This window comes from Drosophila nasuta, chromosome 2L, assembly GCF_023558535.2.
Source record: "Drosophila nasuta strain 15112-1781.00 chromosome 2L, ASM2355853v1, whole genome shotgun sequence".
In the NCBI taxonomy this organism is placed as follows: Eukaryota; Metazoa; Arthropoda; class Insecta; order Diptera; family Drosophilidae; genus Drosophila; species Drosophila nasuta.
In genome coordinates, this window is record NC_083455.1 from 11,008,232 (window position 1) to 11,030,875 (window position 22,644).

The window sequence follows — 22,644 nt, forward strand, 5'->3', positions numbered from 1 at the left end:
TTGCTTTTGCTTTGGTTTTCTCTTTCATTGTTATTATGCTGTTGCATCTTCTGCGTCTTCTGCTTCTACCACCAGGGCCATAAGTCCTGGCTGCTGTTGCTGCCGCTGCTTCTGGTCGTGTTCCTTATCCACCTCACGCCCTGCCCTGGGCTTATTCAAATTGACTCAATTTTTGTTAAATTTCCTGCTGGCCTGCAGTCTCGGCTCCATATATTTATGCCCCGGAATGAATCTCCAGTTTGCTGCTGGAGCAAACACACAACTTTCCTCTTTTTCGCTTCGCTCTTTTACTCTGTTTTGGCTGGTGGGGTTTACGTGCTCCTCCTCTTCATCCGTGCCCTCTCCCTTAATCCCGGCCAGCGAAATGTGTCGGCGCAAAAGCCAATTTAAAAATGCCAACAATGATTTATGCTATGTATCGGTTCAGTTCTGCATTCAGAATGCCGCCTGTTGTTTGCGTCTCCTTCTCCTTCTTCTCGTTTTTTGTTTGTTGCCTTTGCCTTTGCAGTAATTTAAATGGCGTACAGCGAATGCGCTTTAATTTAAACAATTAACCCTAATGATTAACCCTAACAAGGAAGCAGGCCAGTCAGCACATGAAAGCAACTCAGCCCAGTTTCAGCTCAGCGATGTTGCCAATAAAACTTAATGACTTAATGCCCCGGTCCAGGTTCCGTTAAGGCTTGCGTGTTATATTCGCCCAAAGTGGCAAAAGTCGCATAATTAAAACAACAACAATATCAGCAGCAGCAACAGCAACAGCAACAACTACTACAACTACTTCGCCTACAACAACAAAGACCGTCATGTTGGGCCACTAAAACTAGTGCTAACAGCTCTATTTATATAAACGGCTCGACGGCAAAAGCGACAAAGTCATTGACTTCCTGTCCCTAACGCCAAATGGCCTTAGATACTCCTGCTCTGCAGGAGAAAGGAGAAAGTGAAAGAGTGGGAGGGAATGGAGAGTGTGGCATGTGTGTGTGCTGACAATGCTGCAGTAAAGTCACAATTAAAGTACACGAAACACGGGACTAAGCAATAAAAAAAAAAAAACAACAACATCATCGCTAAAATAGGACTCAAAATATGAAGTCTACACGACTTCTGAATACGCTATAAAAAACCGCTTAAAAACATTTTAGTAAATGTAAATTTCATTATATCGAAAACACTTCCAAAAATCATTTTAACAGTCTCCACCACATTTTTTATTAAGTTTTACAAAAAATATATAAAAATTATTGTTTAAAGAAAACAAAAAAATAAAATATTTATAAAAAATCTTGTTTGGAAAAATAAAGTAAATAAAGTTTTCCAATATTACTGAAATGAAATTTGAGATTAAACATTTTTAAACATTTTTTTAGTTCTCATTTAGTTTCACTATGAGAAGAGAAAATTAATTTAAATTAAAAATTCATCTTTAAAACGCTTAAATAAAAATGGAGAAATACATTTTCAAAATGTAGTTTAGAAAAAATGAAAACAAAGTTTAAGAATATACTAAGATAACAGTTTAAAAAATTTCATTATGGTTTCCTAGTTTTCTCTTAGTTTTATGTCATTTTAGCTTAAGTTATTTTGTGGAATTTCACAGAAATTATTTCTTCATGATCTTAAGGTTTCTACACAAGTATTTTTTTGTGAACTGCAATCGCATTGCCGCTTGACCCGCAATACCCTACAACACCACCGCATGGACAATAACTAGTTTGCGACACTTTCTCTCTCTCTCCCTCACCCATTCCCATGCTTCTCTTTCCACCTCTTCCTCTGGCTCCATGCGCTGTGGGTGCTCGAATATCGTTCTGGGCATCGTTGGTGGCAGTTATAAAAGCCATTATAAACATATGTGCAACCGAGTGTCGTGGTGTCTTTACTCCCTCTCATTCTCGCCTTCTTTATTTTCTCTTCCTTCTTTTACATGATGCTGCCTCTCACTTCTTGCAGCATCATTTCAAGTGCTTCCGCATACTCGACTATCTACGCATAACTTGCTGTATGCTAAAATGTGCACAAGTGTGTGTGTGTGTGTGTCGATTATTATTGTTTGCTTAGCTAGACAAACGCAACTAGACCCCAACTTCCAAGTGTATGTGAGTGTGTGTAAACGCTTTTAAAGAGCTGTGCTGATAAGCATGTAATTGTCGACGCTATAAAACAAGATTCCCCCAAAAATATGAAATTTCTACATAATGTTAAAAATAAACATAAGCGGATTTTAATCATGCGGGATAAAAATATTTCACCAGCAATAAAATTCATTATAAATTTCTGATTAGAAAACAAAGCGTATATTAATAGGTTAATGAAATTGAATATTACTTAACTTGTAGGCATGGCAATTTGTATGAAATAACAGAAAATCATTCAATTGTCAAGAAAAAAAAATGAAATTATATAATTATTACTAATAATCGTAAGTTTGCAATGAAATCACAAGATCATTTGTGTTAAATTCAAGTCTAAGTATACTCTTTTATATTATATAATCCGGCTCAAAAGAGTTTGCAAAATACTGAGAGAGAAAGAGAGAGACAGAAAGAGAGAGAGAGAGCGAATTATGGAGAACAATAACGTAAAGTTACTCAAAGCGGAATTATAGTCAGATAAAGAAACTACACTCGAGATTTGACTTCAAGAGACCCTTTGGAATATGATGGGTTGAATTCATAAAAGAGTCCAAAGAAAGCTTATATTAAAGCAGAAGTATTTTTTCATTTTGAATAGCGTTTAAATATACAATTACAAAACATTCTGATTTCTAACATTTGATATAAAACCAAGTTCTTATTAATGCAAGGAAAAATCTTATAGTTTTAAGACAAAAATCTTATGATAAAATTATTATATTTTTTTTTTGTTTATTTATTTTTTTATATTGTATTTTATTATTAAAAAAGCGCATTTCACTTGTAAGACGTTCGGCGACATGTTACAATTCTTTAAACAGCCTGTTAAATGTAAAATTTATAATAAAAGTTCCCTTCTGCGTTCATTTCACTTTCAACAAACTTACTAGACCATTTCACACTTTTGTAAAAAATCTCAAGGGTATTAAAAATAAGTGTGATAAGTTTAATTTCAATTGAAATACAAATAATTTTAACCTTGCGGAATGCGGTGGATTCTAAGAGCTTACAACTAAGAACATTCAGTGTTGAATTAGTTCGACAACTGAACAGGTCTTATTAAATTACACGCAATAAAATGAATTTGATGTCAAGTGTGATCTGGTGTCTTATACTGTGTAGTTTAAGCAGTGCAACAATCGCGCAAATCAACTTGCAAAATGAAAAAGCAATACTACGTGTAAAAATTTGGGAGATCTTTACAATACAAAAAAACCGACAAAAACAGCAACTCGTAGACGCCTTGCTCGACGACACATTCTCCGGAATTGTGAAGAGAGCAGCCGATTGTCCACCAGAAATCCCTGAAGATACCACAATTAAGCCCCATACAGATGAGGTACAGTGTGCAAACGGTACAGTGTGCATCCCGAGTGCCCAATGCATGGCTCCGACGACGACTTTGATCGCAGGCAAATGTGAAAATGCAGATGAGATATGTTGTCCACTCAATCAAACATTGGAAGAGATTATCAAAAATATGCCCGATTGTCCAAAATATATTAAATGTGGAGCTGGCACGGAATGTGTTGATAGTTTGCTTTGCAAATCTGATAAGCCCCTTGGTGATTGTGCCAAAGGAAAAGTCTGCTGCCGTAGCGAGGAAATGGTAGCAACTCTCGAGAATACTGATTCCTTTAACAGCACTAATTGAATTTCCTTGCAGAATATGTGCGGATTACGCAAAGTACCAACAAATCAAACTTATGGAGCTGGTTTCGGAGAATTCCCCTGGATGGTGTCTGTGCTCAATGCCAAAGGAGATTTTATATCTGGTGGTGTTCTGATTGCCTCGAACATTGTGCTGACCACCGCTAATCTGACAAACAGAAAAGATCAGGATAAACTCAGTGTGCGAGCTGGTGAATGGGACAAAAAGAGCACTGATGAATTGTATCCGCATCAAAATCGTTTAGTCAAAAAGATCCTGCCACACGAGGGCTACAAGGGCGGCAAATACAAATACAACAACATTGCGATGATCCAGTTGGAAAAACCCTTCAGCAATGCGCCGCATATTTCCCCCATCTGTTTGAACAATTCCCCGTATTCTTTAAATCGCACTAATTGCTTTGTCAGCGCTTGGGGCCCTCGATCGAATATTCTGCAATCGTTTAACACCTCCTTGATAAATTCTTTAACTTGCGAATCGAAGCATCAAACTCAGAGATATGATCAGAAAATTCAGTGGTTTGGTGATTTCATTCGTGACGATCTGCTGTGCAGCAAAAAGCTACCAAATATCGAATCATGCGGCGTCGATAGCGGCTCGCCACTTGTTTGTTCTTTCAAGCACAAACCCAAGCAATATGCTTTGGTTGGCTTAGTCACCTGCGGTTGGTGGTCCACGAAGGTGATTCAGAATCTGCAGCCGGTTATATATAGCAATGTGGCATATTTTGCGGACTGGATCGATGAACAGCAAAGTAATTTAAATTTGTGATTTATTGAAACACACGATAACGTTAAACAGCAACACGATTAATCCCAAGACTAAAACTCTATAGAAAACTTTGATATCCTCACAACACGTGCCGCAGTTAGCACAATTCCTTCCTCTAGTTATTTTTGAATGTTTTGTTTACATTTCTGTCCCATCATTTGTTGACCGAAACCAAAATGACTGCCACACGATAAAACGCACATGGCCAAAAAGAAAACCAGACTGATGGCAAACATCACAGCGCCTAAAATATACAGTGCAATCCCTTTTTTTGTTGTTTAACCTCAACGTGAACCCTGTTAGTTTGTTTGTTTAGGTGGCAACGAGATGATTAAAAATAATTTCCCTGCAAATGTCCGCCGGTTGTTTTGCCATCCTGTATCCTGCACATCGTTTAACCTCCCAACACAAACAATGCACAAAACTACAATGTATTTTATATAGTATAATAGGAGACTATTCGGCCAGTGACCTCGCTTGAAATTTAATTGAAACCCGACCCTCGAGAGACAATTTCATGCCACTCATACACCGTACTATAATCCATACTACACAGAATTTAATTGGCCATAATTAATAAGTTTAAACACTTGGCAAGTCGTCAGACAATGTCAAAGGCTTAGAGCATTAATCACTTGACACCATTACGCTGCGAAAAAGCCATCAAAATGGGGCGCAAATTATAATTAAAGTTAACACAATTAAGCACCAATTTTGAGAGCTCGTTCCACAAAATGTTCCCAAAAATGCCAGAGAAGCTGTTTGCCATAAATCCACCTTAAGAACCACGACGATTCTGCACTTGATGGTCGGGCTACCTCATAAACCAATTATAACTCACGCCAATAGCGATAAATCAATAAAGCGTCCTCGGCAGAAATAACTCGACTCCCGATTGCTTTTTTTCAGCTTTGCCGTGTGTTTACTCATGCCATAATTCTGGCTGTCAATTTATAAATACTTTTGATTTAAAGCAGTGCAAGAAAACCAAAAATAATTGTGCGAAGCAATAAAGTTAAATAAGAATTGAAATAAACCGTATTCAATAAAAAGATTTTTTATTTTTTCTACTTTTCTTCAGGCTAATGCAGTAGCAAAATTAGAAAAAATTATATTTTATGAAATTACTCTGTATTTATACCTTGTAAAATAAATAAAGAAATAATTGACAATCCCAAAGGAGAATTAACAAGTTTACATTTTAATACCATAATTGTGTTATGGACACAAACAAAAATGTATCTATTTTAAGCGTTTTCTATTCAGAAATGCATTATTGTCTTGATTAGAATTTTATAATTGTATTTCTAATGTTGCTTAACTTCTACGTATTAAATTCGCTTTTCACTCTTTACTCTTTTATCCATAATTGTTTATTCAATCGAATGTTTTAGAGCTTAAACTTAATTCTTAGCAAGCAAGAGTTCAATTTGAAAATCCAAACGCATTTATCATAATTAACTTTCACATATTTGAGCATAAAATTAAATTATACAAGTAAGAAAACTTCTGTATAGTGTGCCTGACTATAAGATACCCTTTACCCATTTTAAAATATACCGAGTTAATATACAAAAAAAAAAAAAATACAAAAATATACCAAAGTCTATTTTTGGTATATCGATATTGTATCGCCAATAGTACAATGCCTTTCGGTATATTTTAGTATTTTTATATTATAGATAACAAAATATACCAGATTGACAGACACACGTTGTAAGTATGTGTTTTTAGCCATACAAGAGTATTTCTTAAATAACTTTGACAATTTTTATCCGATCACAACCAAAATTTCGGCAATCATAAATATTGTAGTTACTTTTGTTATTCGGATAGAGGGTATAACAAACACATTGATGTTTACTGCCGAGTTAATAAATTTTATTTGGCATTCGGTTTTTCTTCAACGTGCTGGAAATCTAAGAAGCAACTCATTCAATTTCCTAATCATATTTCTGGCGAAAGGCTAATCCAATTTTCATTCTGTATTTTCCATTTTAGGTAATTGATTGTCAAACGAAATTAATTTATGTGTCTGAGGCTGAGACTCTGTCTCAGTCGCAGTCGCAGTCTCCGTCTCCGTCTGAGTCTCCGTCAGCTGACTGGAGGAATGGTTGCTGTGTGGAAACGCTTGAGTAAGTGGCCGGCAATATATCACGCATTTGAGTAGACGCTACAAAAACAACTACTAAATAATTGTTAATGTATTACGAATAATTTATGACACTATTTCATAAAAAGCAATAATTTTTCAATATCAAACCAGGCGGCAAACTGAAACTGCAAACGCTGCTGAGAAGGGCAAGAGGAGGGGGAGAGAAAGGAACACCCTGCACAGTTGCAGTTGAAAGCTGCTCCTCAGGCCTTCCTCTTACCCCTCTCTTTTATCCTGTTAGACGTAGCTGCTGCTTTCGTAATAAGCTTGATAAATAATAAAAGAGCGCCAGCAAAGTGAAGTGGGCAGCGGAGGGGAGAGTTGAGTGGTGTTCGAGGGGTGAGAGTTGACTGTCGCTACACACTGAAATTTATCATTTTTCATAGCTGCAAGCTGCACTTTCTGAAACATTTCACTCAGCGAGCGCGGCAAGCGGTGCTCCTTGGCTGAAGTAACCCAATCTCCCCAGTTCTCATTCATTCCCGCTCTCGCACTCTTTTGACTCTACATCAGAATTCGCTTCTCCCATCTCTTCCTTCTCATCCGCAGCTGAAGTCTCATATTTTTGGCTGCTTAGACCTCCTCAGCGTCTCCTTTCATGTTTGTTATTGCTGTGCCAGGCTGCTGCCATTGCTGCTGCTGCCTGGCAAATGTTTACGGAAAGAGATTAATTGATTCCACTTGGCTGCATACACAGAGTGTCCCTGCAGAGCCTCTGAGAGTGTCCTGCCCTGCCCTGCCCTGCCCTGCTCTGTCCCCCTTCATTCAGTGCCTTGCCAGCTTGCCGGAGTTTGTTACTTGGTTTTTGAGGTAGGAAATGCTACTGAATTGTTTGTTGGCATTTTGCTGACGGCTTCGGTTAAGCCACGTTCGCCACATCTAGAATTACTACCAGAGTTCAAGATATCACCAAGAAATATCATATTTACCCTATTGACAAAAGTTTATTAATGATTTCTCAAGCATATTGAATATAATATTCTAAAAACTGCAGAGAAGAATTATAATTAACTATTACTTTTAATTTATTTATGTGTTACTGTTTGTCACCTCGAGTTAAACTTTTACTTCGAATATTTCAGATTGTTCCAAAAAATATGATATTTATCATATGTGCAAAAGTTTATTTTCGAAAGTTGAGTGTTTACTAATTAATTAGAAATCGTTATTAAAACAAACTTTAGCATTTTGAATTGATTCTTGATTGATAATTTATTTTTTATTCGAATAAATTATTAGCAACCAAGCGATTAAGCCTTTGATAGTTTTAGCATTCAAGTTATAGATAAAATATCGTGTTTACCTGCCAATAAGGTAATTAATGATTTCTCTACATGACAGTGAACTACAAATTATATTAAACTGCAGCATTTTAAATCAAAAATTGAACTTATTACAACTCTCAGCAGTCAGTACTTTCCAGCTGCAATTAAATCTGCCTAAATAAATTTAAAGCATTGCATGAGGTATACCTCCTAATTTTTGCAGATTGAAATTGCAGGGTAAAAGTGTTTACTCTCAATAAATGTGAATTTATTTCCACGTCATTTCATCAATTCACTCACATTACTCAATAATAAATAAAAAGGTCAACCCTCCCGCATTTTTCTGCTACAACTCTGGTTACACACACAACGCGCCAGGAAAAAAAAGAAGGACAATTGAAAATGTAAACATAGTTGATTATGCAATTAAAGCTTCAGTTAATCATTCATTTTGGTTTTAAAATAATGCCATTTATCATAGTTATGTCATTTATCATAATTATTTTCATGAATGCAAATAGCATTCCATTTTGCAATGCGAGAAAAAAATTACCCATCAAATTATCGACTATTAAAAAACATTTCGATTTTGCAAGAAAAATGTAATGAACATAAGGTATTGTCTATCGATAGGAAGTAAGCAATTATAATTTGAATATTAATTTCTTCAGTTTATAATAATTAAAAGCAAATACAGTAAGTGTGAAAATAAATCAATTTTTAACACACCTAGTATCCAAGCATTATAAATTTAAAATTCATTTTAAAACACTGTAAGAAAAACAGATTGAGAATAAGATATTCAGTTAAAATAAATCATATTTAAGGACTCTCATAAATACTTTTTTATAAATTTCACTAATTGTAAAAAAGATAATCCTCTCCAAAATATTTTATAAGAGGGGACCAAAAATTTAGTAATTCAATAAGTAATTAAAGTGGGATCTTAAAAACCTAAAGACTATTGTTTTTAATATTTCATTACTTTCCGAAATACTCCTATATAGTTCTTAAAAATATATTATATTGTATAACATTGCCATAAGAAAGGAAATGAAATTTAGGCAATTTAAAGTTAACACATTCAAATAAATAAAAAACAACAACAACAACAACAACAAATAACAACCAAATGTTTAGAAATCGTAAATTCTATAGCTGATGTATGTTACATAGCCGAGTCTAGCTTCAAAATATGCTTGTTATACGCTTTTTTTACATTCGATATTTTTTGTGTATATCGATCTCTCTTAGTCTCTGAGATCTAGTTGTTTATACAGACGGACGGAGGGCTATATCGTCGCGGTTATTGACGCTGATCAAAAAAAAAAATATATATAAATATTTATGCCTGTTACATGCACAAATACCATTATTTATTTTAGGAAACGGGTATAAAAATATAAAATTCATATATATCCAATATAAACCCGTCTTTAGCGTAGTATTCTAATTTGAAATTTAGATGACACTGTATATGATGCAGAATGAAATGTTGCATAGCAACTGAGAACGACTTGTCCGCCCTCTTTTGTGTTGAATGGAAAGGGCGACGATGGGAAAGAAAGAACTTTGAGACGTTTTCAAAGCTGCTGGAGCGAACACAGTTACTGATGCTAGGAGGGGGGCAAAGAGAGAAAATGCATAAGCTGTGCTCGGATACTTATATACATATTTAACTATTGGTATGCTTTACATGATTAAAACTTTATAAATGGCAAAAGGACAAAGGATTCGCCAGCCAGAGTTGGCGCCAGATTCAACGCCAGCACAGTTAACGAGTGCTCAAAAACAGTGGCAACGCTTTTTACAGCTCCGCTGGCAGCTTGGCAAAACTTTTGCTCAAAACTTGTCGCTTGAGCCACCCCGCTTCTCTCGGCCAAGTTAGTTGACGAGGTTCTGAGGTTGTGGAAAGACGAGCAAAGCAGAGTGGAGAGGAGAGGAGAGTAAGGAAGGAAGGAAGGAAGGTTCCCTGCATTTAATAAGTGGCGAGCTGGCAAAGACTTTTGCTTTTGCCAAAAAAGAAGCCGAGCCAAACATTTGAGACATGCCACAGCAACCAGTTTTAATGTTTGACAAGCAAAACATGCAACCATGCAGCGTTGTCCCCACTGCCAACTGCAGTTGCCACATCCCATGCCACTTGCCCCGTTGCGGTTTTTGATAAGTTCAGCTTGTCAGGCGTTTCGAAGTGACAAATATATTTAATTGCTTGCAGAACTTGGCTGCCAAAAACTTTTCCACCCAATACGCTTCCATTTCCACTTCCTCTTGCTCTTCCTTTCTCTTTGCAATTTTTTCTTTAATTTTTATAGTTTTGTTTGTTTGTCGCTTTTGACATGTGTGAAATAGACGTTTTTATAATTGCTTTTAATTGCGTTTTCATTTGCTGCCTTAATCACAACTCGCTGCATTTCAGTTCTCCACTCATTATACATACATTTAATACATATCCAGCTGATATCCTTTCTCTTTCCACATCTTTAAATCGATTGCAATATGCTCTCGAGCTGAATTAACATTTTAATGGCGTTCTAGCAAAATGATTAAAATTTCATTTTTATACTTTTTTTCTGCTCCGTCACAATAGAGCTGGCAAGGGAAATATGCTGCGAGTAGTTGCAACATTTTTTCTTTATAATTTTCGCTTGCAACTTGACTTCAACTTTGCCATGCAAATTGTCATTAAGTCATGATTGTTGTTCGATTCAAAAGTTTTGCATTTAGTTGAAGCAAAAAAGTTTTGGGCAAGACAACTTAACAAAGTTCACGAACTAAACGTCATTTAAGACTGGAAAATTTTAGAACCACTCAATGAACAATGAACTTTAAATCACTAGCAAGAGTAAAGCGACTTATTATAAATATATTTATAGCAAGCTTTAATTCTGAGTATTTTAATTTATTCTCTAGTTTGAATTTATTTAAGCCAAATGTAGCTAAGAAGTTTCAAAAGAATATAGAGAAATAAGAAATATATTTATAGCAGCTTTAATTTACATTTCATACATAAAGAATTTATTAATTTGATTTTATTTATTTCCAATGTATAAAATAATTTTTGTTATACAGAAATTTTTCGTATGGTTGAAATAGTATTTTCTATAGATTTTGCATCTCTCTATTTTACACAATTCAAGTTCAATTATCAAAATTGTTAATTAAATTCAGTGTACATAATTTTAATGGCACAAAGGCATTTTCATAAATCGCTAAAAGTTGTTTCGTGTCAACACGATGAGGCGGGCTGGCTTTTAATAGCAAATAATATTGCAGATGCATAAAGCGAGAGTTATGACTTTACACAACATTAACGACATCGAAAAAAGGGGGGAAAAAACAAAAACATAAATTCTCGATTAATGCATTTTTTATGCAAAATAATAATGCTGTGAAATTTGAATGAAATTCAATTGAATTGGAGTGTTATAAGCAGCTATTAAACAACTGCTATCAACTGTTTATTATAGCCAATTGACAGAGACAAAAAGAGGGAATAGATAGAGTGAGAAGAAGAAGAGAGAGAGAGAGAGAGAGAGAGAGAGCAGGAGAGTAGGATCAAAACAAAACACTAAAAAAAACTTAATGCCTTTTGAAGTTGGCTGTTGAACATAAACAAAAGACGTATACGTAATGCGAAATTGGTTGGTCAAATAAAGGATCAGAAGCGCAGGTTAGTTCTTCCTCTTTACGTTCGAATATGTGTGTGTATGTGTGTGTTTTGTGTGTGCATAGGTGTGTATAGGTGTTTATTGGATTACCTAACTGTCGCCAGGCTGCAACGTCGACGACTGGGCCTCTGGTCCTTTTCCTGTTTGTCAATACTAATCTGGTCGTAACACACAAGAGTTTGCTGACAGAAAGAAATGGAAAGCGGCGAGGCGTAGTCGTTGTCAGAGTCGGAGATGGAGATGGAGATGGAGACGGAGACGGAGTCGACGCCAAGGACCTCCTGTGGCGACAACACAATCAATGCTGAAATCGAAAGCAGCGGGAACTTTTGCGAAGGCCGTGTACCGTGTGTGTTCCATGTACTCCTCCTGCTCCTCCTCCTTCTCGTCGAGTATTTGAACCGGAAATCAAAATAAACAACGGCAAATCAGTCAAACAAACAAACAACAAACAGCAGGCTGCGAGTCTGGCTTCTGCTGCTGGGCTAAAAGCAATAAGGTCAAAATGCGAAACACACACATTCACGACATCGGCAATTTTTGTGACAAAGCTACTCTACACTTTATTTACGAGTGTGTGTGTGTGTGTCGTCTGTTCATGTGGCCCAATAAAAGCTAATGGCACTGTCGCAATCACCAGGCCACTTACAGGCTTGAGCTTGTGACTGGATGTGTGCTTCGCATGCAGCATCGGCGGCAGCAGCAGCAGCTCTTACAATTAGCTGGAAATTAATGACAACAACAAAAAAGAAGGTAATTGCAAGTGGTCAGCAGACAAGGTACAGTGAGGTCTCTTATTAAATTTCCTCTTGTTAAATCGACAGGTGAATCGCCAGTATCAAAAAACTTGGTATTCTTTTCTTTCTAAAAATATTCAAAGATATTTCCGATTATTATCTTTTCTGTTGTTTGAAATTAACAATACAATTCATACTTCAATTTCTGCTTAGTTTTGTATTAATCATCACAATTTCAAATATATTTAATTCAAGTTTAAACTAGTTTTTTAAGCTCTCGCTCTTGCTCTTGGCTATATACATATGTACAATTTAAATAAAGACAATTCAAGTAATTATCTTAAAAGTAAAAAAGGAGTTTGTGTGTTAGTGCTGAAAAAATCGTTTAGCCAACAATACATACCATATTGTTAGCATACAACCTTGTGTTATATTTAGATAATTATTTACTTATCTACATTAAAAAGCTTTCTGATTAGATTCAGCATTGCTTTCTTTGGACTTTTAACTTATGAGTGCGGAATAATGAACAAAAACTGTAAAGTAGGAATATATTTATAATTTCAATAAGTATTCTTAATATTGCGATATGCACGTCTGTTTATTCTAATCCATATCCATATGTGCTATCTGTTGTAATTTGATTATAACAGAGTTTTTATTGATGTAATACAAAGTAGGTAAATTATTTGAATTTTTTGCATGTAGCGCCGTGTGCAGAACTTCAGAGAACTTAAAAAAAATGATTGTAGCGAACTGTCGCGACATGTCGATAATTATTGATATTATCTTTATGTGTTATCGATATTTCGACAAATTTTCGCGAATCTATTAAGTTTTAGCATTATTTTTAATAGTTTGCATTTTGATATTATAAATTGAACCTCTAGTCAAAAGTAACATCATCTTATTTGAATTCATATTTTATCTAACAATAATACCAAATAATTATCATTTAGACTCTTTTTCATTTCTACAAAATACAATTTTTTTAGTATTTAAGTACGTTGCATATGTTAATTTAAAGTATTTAGTATCATATACTAACTGATGTACACAGAATACTTCAATTTTCCCAACAAGTTTGTTAATCAATTTTATCTGCTAAAACTAGTTGTTTTAATACCCAACTAAAGCCCCAGCATCGATTTGATTGCGGCCAAATGTTTCTTTCCTCAAGTTTCTTTTTCTCACTCTCCCACTCTCTGTGCTTCTCTTCTACCTTTGCTATACTGTAAACCGCAAGCTGAAAAAGAAAAAGGTCAAGAAATTGCTTGCATTGACCTACTGTAAATTCCGCAAGGTAAAGGAATTTTTATTATTATTCAATTTACAAGCGACATCAAAAGGCAGCGGCAAACACTTGAAGCATTTACAGCCACGCCTCCTGCTCCCGGCTGACGCCCTCGTCCCTCCTCCCTGGGCAACCGATTTCTTCTTTCGGTTTTTTTTTATGAAAATTACATTTTTACATAATTTAACAAGATGAGGGAAAGTGAAAAGGCAGAGAAGAGGAGAGAAAAGCGAAGGCGAACTTCAGTTCAGTTCAGTTGAGTTCGTTCGTCATGCTGTCAGTCAGCCATTTTTTTTTATGTTGCTACTTGAATTTCGCTGCCGTTGTCGATGTTATGGTTGCTGTTGTGGTTGTTGCATTGACCACTAAAGTAACCATAAAGCGGCATAAAATTTGTGTTCTATGGAAGGTTGGCTCTATAAGAGAAGTGGCACTTGAGTGGCCGCACTTTGAATGGGTTTTAAGGTGCCTCCATCTTGGCCATATCTGCCACTTTTACCCCGCTCTTCAGGCACACCCTTCCACCCCTTCAACACCATCCCGTCCTCCTTCCTCTCTCTGGCGCATATTTAAGCGCAAATGATGTTGTAAATACAATTTTTTAGCAAGAAAAATGTCTTCATCGTCAAGTGGCTGCTGGCTAACAGCGGTTTCCCCCTCCCAACTCCCTCTCTCTTCCTCTTCCTCTTCATCGCCATCTTCATCTTTAGCCCCAATACAAAATGGCGTAAAAGCCTTGTGTTGTTGTCGTTGTTGCTGTAGCCAAAAGGTTTGCTAAGTGGAAATGGGTGCTTTGCGCTAAAAAGGGATGGGGAGAGGGGCAGGGCACGGGGTACAAAACTGTGCTAAAATGTTGTTTATGCGAGGGTTGCCCCAGCAGCCGACAAACTTTCGCTAGGGTTGCCTTGCCATCGTGAGTGAGTTAACAAGGATTTGCTGGCTTTAGCCAAAAATTGGTTCATTCACCATTCGCCCGTTTAAAGCGAACTCAAAGTTTAATAGAGTTCGAAAACTTTCGCCCCTCTCAAACTATTCTTGTAATGCTTTTAAATATATTTTCGAAAATTCTTAACATTAGATAGATATTTAAAAAAAAAGTTGAAACCTCCACTATCAAAGCTACAACAAGTTAAGGGACTATTAAGATCTTTAAAATAGAGTAAAATATATCTTACTTTTAAAAAGTCGAAAATAAAGATATTGCAAAAAGATGTAAAAATAAATCGTTGTTTGAAATAACATTTATTTTGATTTAAAAATCAAAATCTCAGTCCAAATTCTCAATTTTATTATATCATAATTGATTAAAGTCCGAATCTCGGATTTTTTTTAACGTTTAATATTTAAAGATAAGTTTTAAATGAAATTGTTCCTTCATAAATTGTTCGATTTTTTTGGTAATACTTTTTTCTATAAATTCATTCATGATGATGATTTTCATGATTTTAAACTATTAAGATTTTTCAAATGAAGTGTTATAAAATTATATTTATTAAATGTCCCATTAAAATCCTTAAATTTTAAGTCAGTAAAAGTTATCGCTTAAAAAAAAAATATAAATAAATTACAGTGTCTTGTTGAAAAAAATTTTTCTTTTTAATTTAAAATGAAATTCTTTACACAAAGTTATATATTATATTGTATTTCACTAAAATGTGCCATTAAAGTTTTTTCGCAACACATATTCAGGTCCGATATTCACTTATAAAAATTTTTTTTTGCAATAAAAAGTTTATGGTATTAAAATAAAATATAATATGTAAAGTCGACAATAAATGCTTCACTAAAAGCTTAATAAATAATTGTTATAGAAGCCACAAGAGTAAATATTGGAACAGGCTTATTAACGGCTAGAAAATCAAGTAAAGCCAGTGCAAAATCGCTTGTTAATCAGCCTGAAGCCAATTGACTAAAATCGCAATAAAATTGCTTAAGGCTGCGTTTAAGCTTTAATGCTGTAGAATAAGCTGCACAGACTTTAAGGCCAAAGCCAAAGCCAATCGCCAATGGCCAACGCTTCGCTGGCTTGACTTCGAGCTGCGACAAAGACAGAAACAAGAAACAGTGAAGCGGAGAGATGAGCGGAAGAGGAGGTATTATCATTACCAGAAATGTCCTGCAGCGTCAATTTGTAAGCGCCGTTGGCATTGTGCCCTCTGTGTGTGAAGCCAAAGGACTTGAAAGCAGGACCACGCAGAACAGTCAGAACAGTCGGCCAGGAGACACTTAAGCAGCCAGCGACACTTAAGTCTAATGGTGCTGTCAGACACGCCCCTCTTTTGCCGGTCGACGCCCTTTTCCTTATCCTTCGCCCAGCGTCCTTGCACGCATACAAATTGACAATTTTATTGGCACATAAATTAGCAAAAAATAATCAATAAGCAATGTGCCAAAAACGGCGATTTCAATGGCCAAATAAATTGCATTTATTGGCCGCATTTATGCAGCAATTGCCAGGATAATACAATGACGATGAGTACTTTTTTTGTTGGTATCAATTACTGTGAATATTTCGAAGAACTCGACTAATTGCTTCATTTGCACTCAGCACTCAAAAGGGGGAGAAAAAAGTCATTCCTCCCCTTGTTATTTGATGAAAACTTGGCGCTAATTAACTGGATTTTTGAGCAGCAGTTTGGCTAATTTATAAACTAAATAGTTTGAAGTCAAACTTATCAGAAGCGAGCGTCTTTTCACTTCATCTTAACCCAGTGCTCCCTTCAATGAATGCAAATTTCTATCTTGGCTGCTGGCCAAGTGCAAAAAAGCGAGGAGTAGGAGGAGGAGTAAAGTAGGGAAACAGGAAAGAAAAGACTAAACAGTACTACACTTAAATGCCGGAAATGAAATACAAGACAAGCGACAAACAGCAAGGAAAGTGGAATGCGGGCCAAGGACAAAAATGAAGGAACGAGAAAATGTTGCTGTCAAACTTAACAGAAATTAGAACGTGATTAGATTTCATTTAAGCATTTAGCAATTCGCATTTCGCATTTCACATTTCGCACTGAAGTGACAGCCAGCATGACAGCATCGTGGACTTGAAAATTATATTTGCCGCACGCAAATTTATTGGCAATTAGCAAAACTGAGGTAAGGTCTCTCTGCTATAGATAGGTATTAAGGCATTGAGAATGAGAGCAGAACATTAATTATAACGAGCATAATTAACAAATCTGGCAATCAGTTGCTTAACTCCACTCCACACAGACGCAAACACACAGACAACTCTCTTCTCATAAGCGTTTAATCAGGGCAAAGGACAGACCTAAGGACATGGAGGACATGGAGGACTGTGCTCAGTCAGACGTATTAATTAAAGCTCAGCTCTGCGCTGTCCACGCAAGTAGAAGTTATTATCTGAGCCAATGTATACCAAAGTATAACTAGTTCTTTGGCTAATTTACGGTATTAATGAGTGTCAAGGAGCAACATGAAATCGTCCTATAATTGACCAGGCAAGGCCAGAGATTGAGACTGAGATGGAGATGGAGACTTCCCTCCTCTGTTTTCTCTTTCCTGTCAGTCAACGATACCCATGTCACCTATGCGAGAAACCCATTTGAAGGAGAAACCCGACGCAAAAAAAAAAAGGGGAGAAGCAATGACAGGCTGACATGACGCAATACAAGAAACACGCAGGCAAACACAGTTGAAGAAGGACAAGCAAAGAACAACACACATACGAGAGCGTCGAGTTAATCGTTGCAAAGTTAAACAAACACAAATAGATTAGTTCAAAGTTCACTCCACGCCTGATGCCAAAAATCAAATTGTGTCAACTTGGCATCCAAAAAAAAAAATGGGAAAAAAAGAGAACGTCAAGGACATCGCGACTACTCCGCAAACTTTGCAGCGAGCATCAAGAGAAGAATGAAAGGAATGTGAACATGCGACAGGGAAAACAAATTGCTTTTGAGTCAAACAATTGAGGCTTGATTGACGACGAGTGATTGACGATTGACTATTGATTTTTACTGGGCATAACTTTAGCTAGAACCGTCTAGTTGCTTTCCTTATTTTCAATGCTCCGTCAACCAGAAAAGTCTTATGAATATTTTAAAATTCAATACTATTATCTTCCTTTCAACTAAAAATAAATTAAGAAATTGATCTTAAAATCATTTTCTTATCAATGCCATCTCAAAGAAGACATTTAAATATGAAAACCGAGTCAACATCTAATTATTTTGACTTGCAGTGAACTGGACAAAAATTAAAAAATTCTTAAACAACTCTACCAAAAGTTAAAAAAAAAACATTTTAAACTAAAATATATAAGTACATATGCATGGTAAAAGATTATTTAAAAATTGCATTTAGTTCTGTTCAAGATGCCAATGTAAGCTGCCTCAGATTATGTGTTTTATTGGCTTCACTAAAAAATCCTATTTTATAAAATTGCCTATATTCCCGTATAGAATTAAATCATATTCCAAGACAATCGAAAGCCTAAGTCCTCTACAATATTAGTGTGCTAATGAATTAAATTCTAAAATTTAATAATGAACGTATAATTTAAGAACATGTCAAACCTCTTTAAAACTTAAATACTTTAACATACTAAGCATCAGCAAGAACCTGCAATTTCAAGTTTATTCCATTACCTTCTCGTTCCCACTTCGAGACTCTCTATCGATGCAGTTAACCCGCTTTCACCCACATTTGACATGACTTTGACTGGCATTAGCATGAACGACACATTTTACCGCTTATATGCAATCATGTGGCAAATGAAAGGAGCTTAACTAACCAACCACTTTGTCATCATTCGCATCATCTCCATCATCATCATCATCGTGAACATTATCTACTATCAGTGGCAATTCTGGACTGCGATACTTAGCATAAATGCGTATAGTCGAGGCTAGGAACAAGCTAATTAGCTTACAGACATCGCAACATTTCATTAAACAAATGGTCCCTGGTGTATAATTTTAATACGCAATTACAACCAACTCAACGCCACTCAATTGCCAACGCAGCCCTGCTTTACTCCGCCCCCAAGTTAGTTAACTTACCCAGATACGAGTACGAGAGACGATACTTGAGCATAAGCCGAGGCAATAAATTTCATTTCATTTGATGCTCAACCAGCGCGCTGGTTACCTACGCAATCATCATCATCGGGTAGGTTGCCTTGGCACGGGGCTTTAAATTATTTGATAATTTATGTGAAAATTATGTGACAATTGAGCGAAAAAGTGAATCGACGCTCAGTATTAAGAAGTACTCAAGTTACTTGGCAACAAAGAACGGAACGAATCGGAGGTCTTTCTTTATTGAAGACTGTGGTCACATCATCAATCAATTAGGAGCAGCCATCTCATATCTCATACCAGATGTCGCCGTGTTTCAAGTCCAGCTGCGGCTCCATTTCCTCAATGTCATGAAAGATGCGCAACGGGCAAACGAATCTGAGGAACTCATAGAGCACAAAGTACAGAGTGCCCAGCATATCGGTGTCCAGATGATGTTGATGATGATATTGGGATAGCACAAACAGTATCCAATGTACGGGCAATGGGGATAAAGACTCAGCAGCGACAATTGATGTCGCGGACAGATGGGAGGTGCGCCCAAATAGAAAAAGGATTTAGCCAATACTGCAAGCAGTTTGAGATTAAGTTAGCAAGAAGTTTACTTTGACTGTGATCTCATTATTCGGTCACTTACCACGCGCCACAACTCGTGCAATGTGTTTAATTGATTTGAATTTAAACAGAAGAAGAGACTTGTGTTTGCTTTGATACTTGAATTTCATTTCGAGAATCGAATTTCAAAAATACACAAAACAACTCATAAACAACTCAAGGCCTGCCACTTGAGTTTGAGGCGCTGCCAACTCTTCTGTTATTTCTAATTAACGCCATGGCTGTACCCACAGAAATTTAACCACAGCTTCGTGATTACACCTCAATTTGTTGGCTTTGTTGTTGCCGTTACCTGAGATTTCCCCCTCGCCAAGGGGTTGCGGCATTGTTGTTGGTGAATTATTAAAATGCTTTAATTCACGTTTAATTATTAGATTATTCCCTGTGCATAGTTAATGAACGTCAACAGCAAACCATTGTCTAAATTATTTCATTTTCATTATGGCCCAACTCTCTTTGCGGCTTTACTTATGTATAGTAAAAGCGTCTTCTCGGCAATAATCATAGCAAGTGCACGAAATTAATACTGCGCACAAATTCGATGACAATAATTCAATTCGATCTCTGTGTTTGAGTTTTCTTTTGCCTGTCACACTTAATCACTGCAAGCCTCTTATAGTGATGGTATTAAATATTAATTTGTTTGCACGCAAATCTGCTACTAAGCCTCGACTTACAACCAGCATATCGACCCCAACCCTAGCCCTAAAAAAAGAACACACACACCCTTTTAATCGGTAATTAAAAGAGGGAGCCACCTGAACCACCTGAACACGGCGGATTAACCAAACACGGGGCGCAACCTGCCACAATTTATGCAGTGCAATCACCGTTTTAAGCAAGTAGCAAAAATATAAAAATCAAATTACGCATGGAATATAGTGAAATACTTTGAGAAATATTGCATATTAAGACCCACAACATTTTGGATAATTATTTATGCATCAAATTTTAAATTTAACATCCTTTGAGTGATCAGCGTAGGGCGTTTAAGCTGCAACATTGCGCACCCGTTCAATTACTTAACGCTGCTTTCTTGCGTCTGTTTTTCGACGAAAAAGTGCTGCATACTTTCAGGCTTATTTTTATACCCGCTACCCATAGGGTAGAAGGGTATTATAACTTTGTGCCGGCAGGAAATGTATGTAACAGGTTGAAGGAGGCATCTCCGACCCTATAAAGTATATATATTCTTGATCAGCGTCAACAGCCGAGACGATATAGCCATGTCCGTCTGTCCGTCTGTGTGTCTGTGTGTCTGTCCGTCCGTCCGTATGAAACACTGGATCTCAGAGACTATAAGAGATAGAGCTATAATTTTTTTTCGACAGCATTTGTTATGTTTGCACGCAGATCAAGTTTGTTTCAAATTTTTGCCACGCCCACTTCCGCCCCCGAAAATCAAAAAAATCGAATAACAAGCGTAATTTTAAAGCTAGAGTTACGAATTTTGGTATATACAATAATTACTATAGTAGTTATGATTCCTGAACATTTGGTTGCGATCAGATAAAAATTGTCGAAGTTATTAAAGAAATTCTTTTGTATGGGCAAAAACGCCCACTTACTGGAGGTCTTAGTTACTTTGTCTGACAATCTGGTATATTGTGCCGTCTATGGTATATTTTGAATGCGGTACTATATCGATATACCACATATACCATTTGGTATATTTTTTTAGTATTTTTGTAGTATATTTGGTATATTTTGAGAAATATACCGCAAAATATATTGCTTTTATTCAAAATGGGTAGCGGGTATCTCACAGTCGAGTACACTCGACTGTAGCTTTCTTACTTGTTTTAATATTTATCAGAGAACACGGCGGCAACAGCAACAACAAACACATTTAAAATGCAATCAATCAGTGGGCGTCGTAACCAAACAAAATCCGCAGAAGCGCAAAATTGAAATTAATTATATGCACATTTATGTATAAGCAGACATCCGAATTTTACATACATACATACTTATGTATACATATATATAAACCTGCATACAGATGTGTTTGATATTATTTGCATTTGCATGTATCGAATATTTTAATAATCTTTTTATTAGCACAATTTCAGCATCACTTTGCTGACGATTTAATTGAATATTAATTTGCTCTTTGGCTTTTATTAATATAATATAATAATAACAAACGTGAGAAGGAGTTAAACCTGATTCAAATGCTTCAAAAGTTTCATCACATCATATTTCGCATTACTCGAGCATTTTGTTGCCTGTTTAATTGCAACAAAAGTTTAAAAAAATATACAAATGGTAAAACTTACGAGATTTAACATAAACAAACGAGACATTTGCCTCTGGTTTGCAATTTAATTAAGCCAGCATTAAAAATGTCAACTTGTGTTTCCATTATTCTCCGTGTTCGTTGTTTATTCAATTGTATAGATTTAATGAGCAAATTGTGTGGCTGCCGTAATTAAGGAAGAGTCTTTATTTATGCAACACATAGAACCACTGATAGCATTGCCACAAAGTTGAGAGCAGTGAAACTTTGTTTTTTGTGCGCGCCTAAAAGTAGGCACTAAAATAATGTTGCTTTGCTTGTAAGAGGGTCAGGCGCATGAGACAATAATTGCTTGCATATTTCTGTTACCGATTAAAAAGAAACAAAAATATTACACTTTTCCCAATGCAAAAGTAAAATACAATAGATTTTAATATCAAAATTATACGACACTTGAATTATTCCCTTACACATACGATTAATCGTCAGCTCCTGAAAGTATGCAGCATATATTTGCAATTAACATTTGCTATCATAATTATAATCATCTCCAGTTTGCTCTCGCTTTTGGTTAAGTGAAAAAGACTTTGCTGAAGCCTTTGAGCCGCAAACATGAAGAAAAACTTTTTCAATGGCCACTCAGAAGTTATGCCAGCCTGAGGCTGGCTCACCTCTTGGGCCGAAGTGAAGGGAGGAGAAGGGGCATCAGTTCATCATTCGCCTCGTTCCACAGACCGCAACACTTTAACAATTATTGCCAACCACACGGACATGAACATGGACATGGACATGGCAAGAGAACACGGACACGGTCACAGCACATGGCTGACTGGGATGTTGGGATGAAGGACATGGACAACAAGGACACTTGGGGTGCTGCATGTAATGTGCACAATTTTTCGCATTTTGCACAGCCGACGCGAAGGAAGATCGAGGAGCGAAGTGCGGAACGAGGTTGAACGATTGCAATGCCTGCCACATGGCACCTGCTAGCTGGTAGATGGTAGATGGTAGATGGTAGCTGTTAGCTGCTTCTGCTTTTGTTCTGCTG

General features: G+C 36.3%; 3 protein-coding genes across 3 annotated transcripts in view; 2 read left to right on the forward strand and 1 right to left on the reverse strand.

The window, feature by feature from the left end:
• LOC132798547 (cell adhesion molecule 3) overlaps nucleotides 1-22,644 on the forward strand; it is a 90,838-nt gene that overhangs the window by 53,136 nt on the left and 15,058 nt on the right. The gene's annotated exons all lie outside the window — the stretch shown is intronic.
• On the forward strand, nucleotides 3,148-5,466 carry LOC132798849 (phenoloxidase-activating factor 2-like). Its single transcript, XM_060810840.1, has 2 exons — nucleotides 3,148-3,744; nucleotides 3,802-5,466. Exons 1-2 carry the CDS (start codon nucleotides 3,214-3,216, stop codon nucleotides 4,576-4,578), a joined length of 1,308 nt encoding a protein of 435 aa, XP_060666823.1. The 5' UTR covers nucleotides 3,148-3,213; the 3' UTR covers nucleotides 4,579-5,466.
• Nucleotides 18,939-19,528, reverse strand: LOC132798548 (uncharacterized). The gene is made up of 2 exons (XM_060810443.1): nucleotides 19,377-19,528; nucleotides 18,939-19,306 (listed from the first exon to the last, which is right to left on the reverse strand). The coding sequence occupies exons 1-2, from the start codon at nucleotides 19,462-19,464 to the stop codon at nucleotides 19,056-19,058; spliced, it is 339 nt and encodes a 112-aa protein (XP_060666426.1). The 5' UTR covers nucleotides 19,465-19,528; the 3' UTR covers nucleotides 18,939-19,055.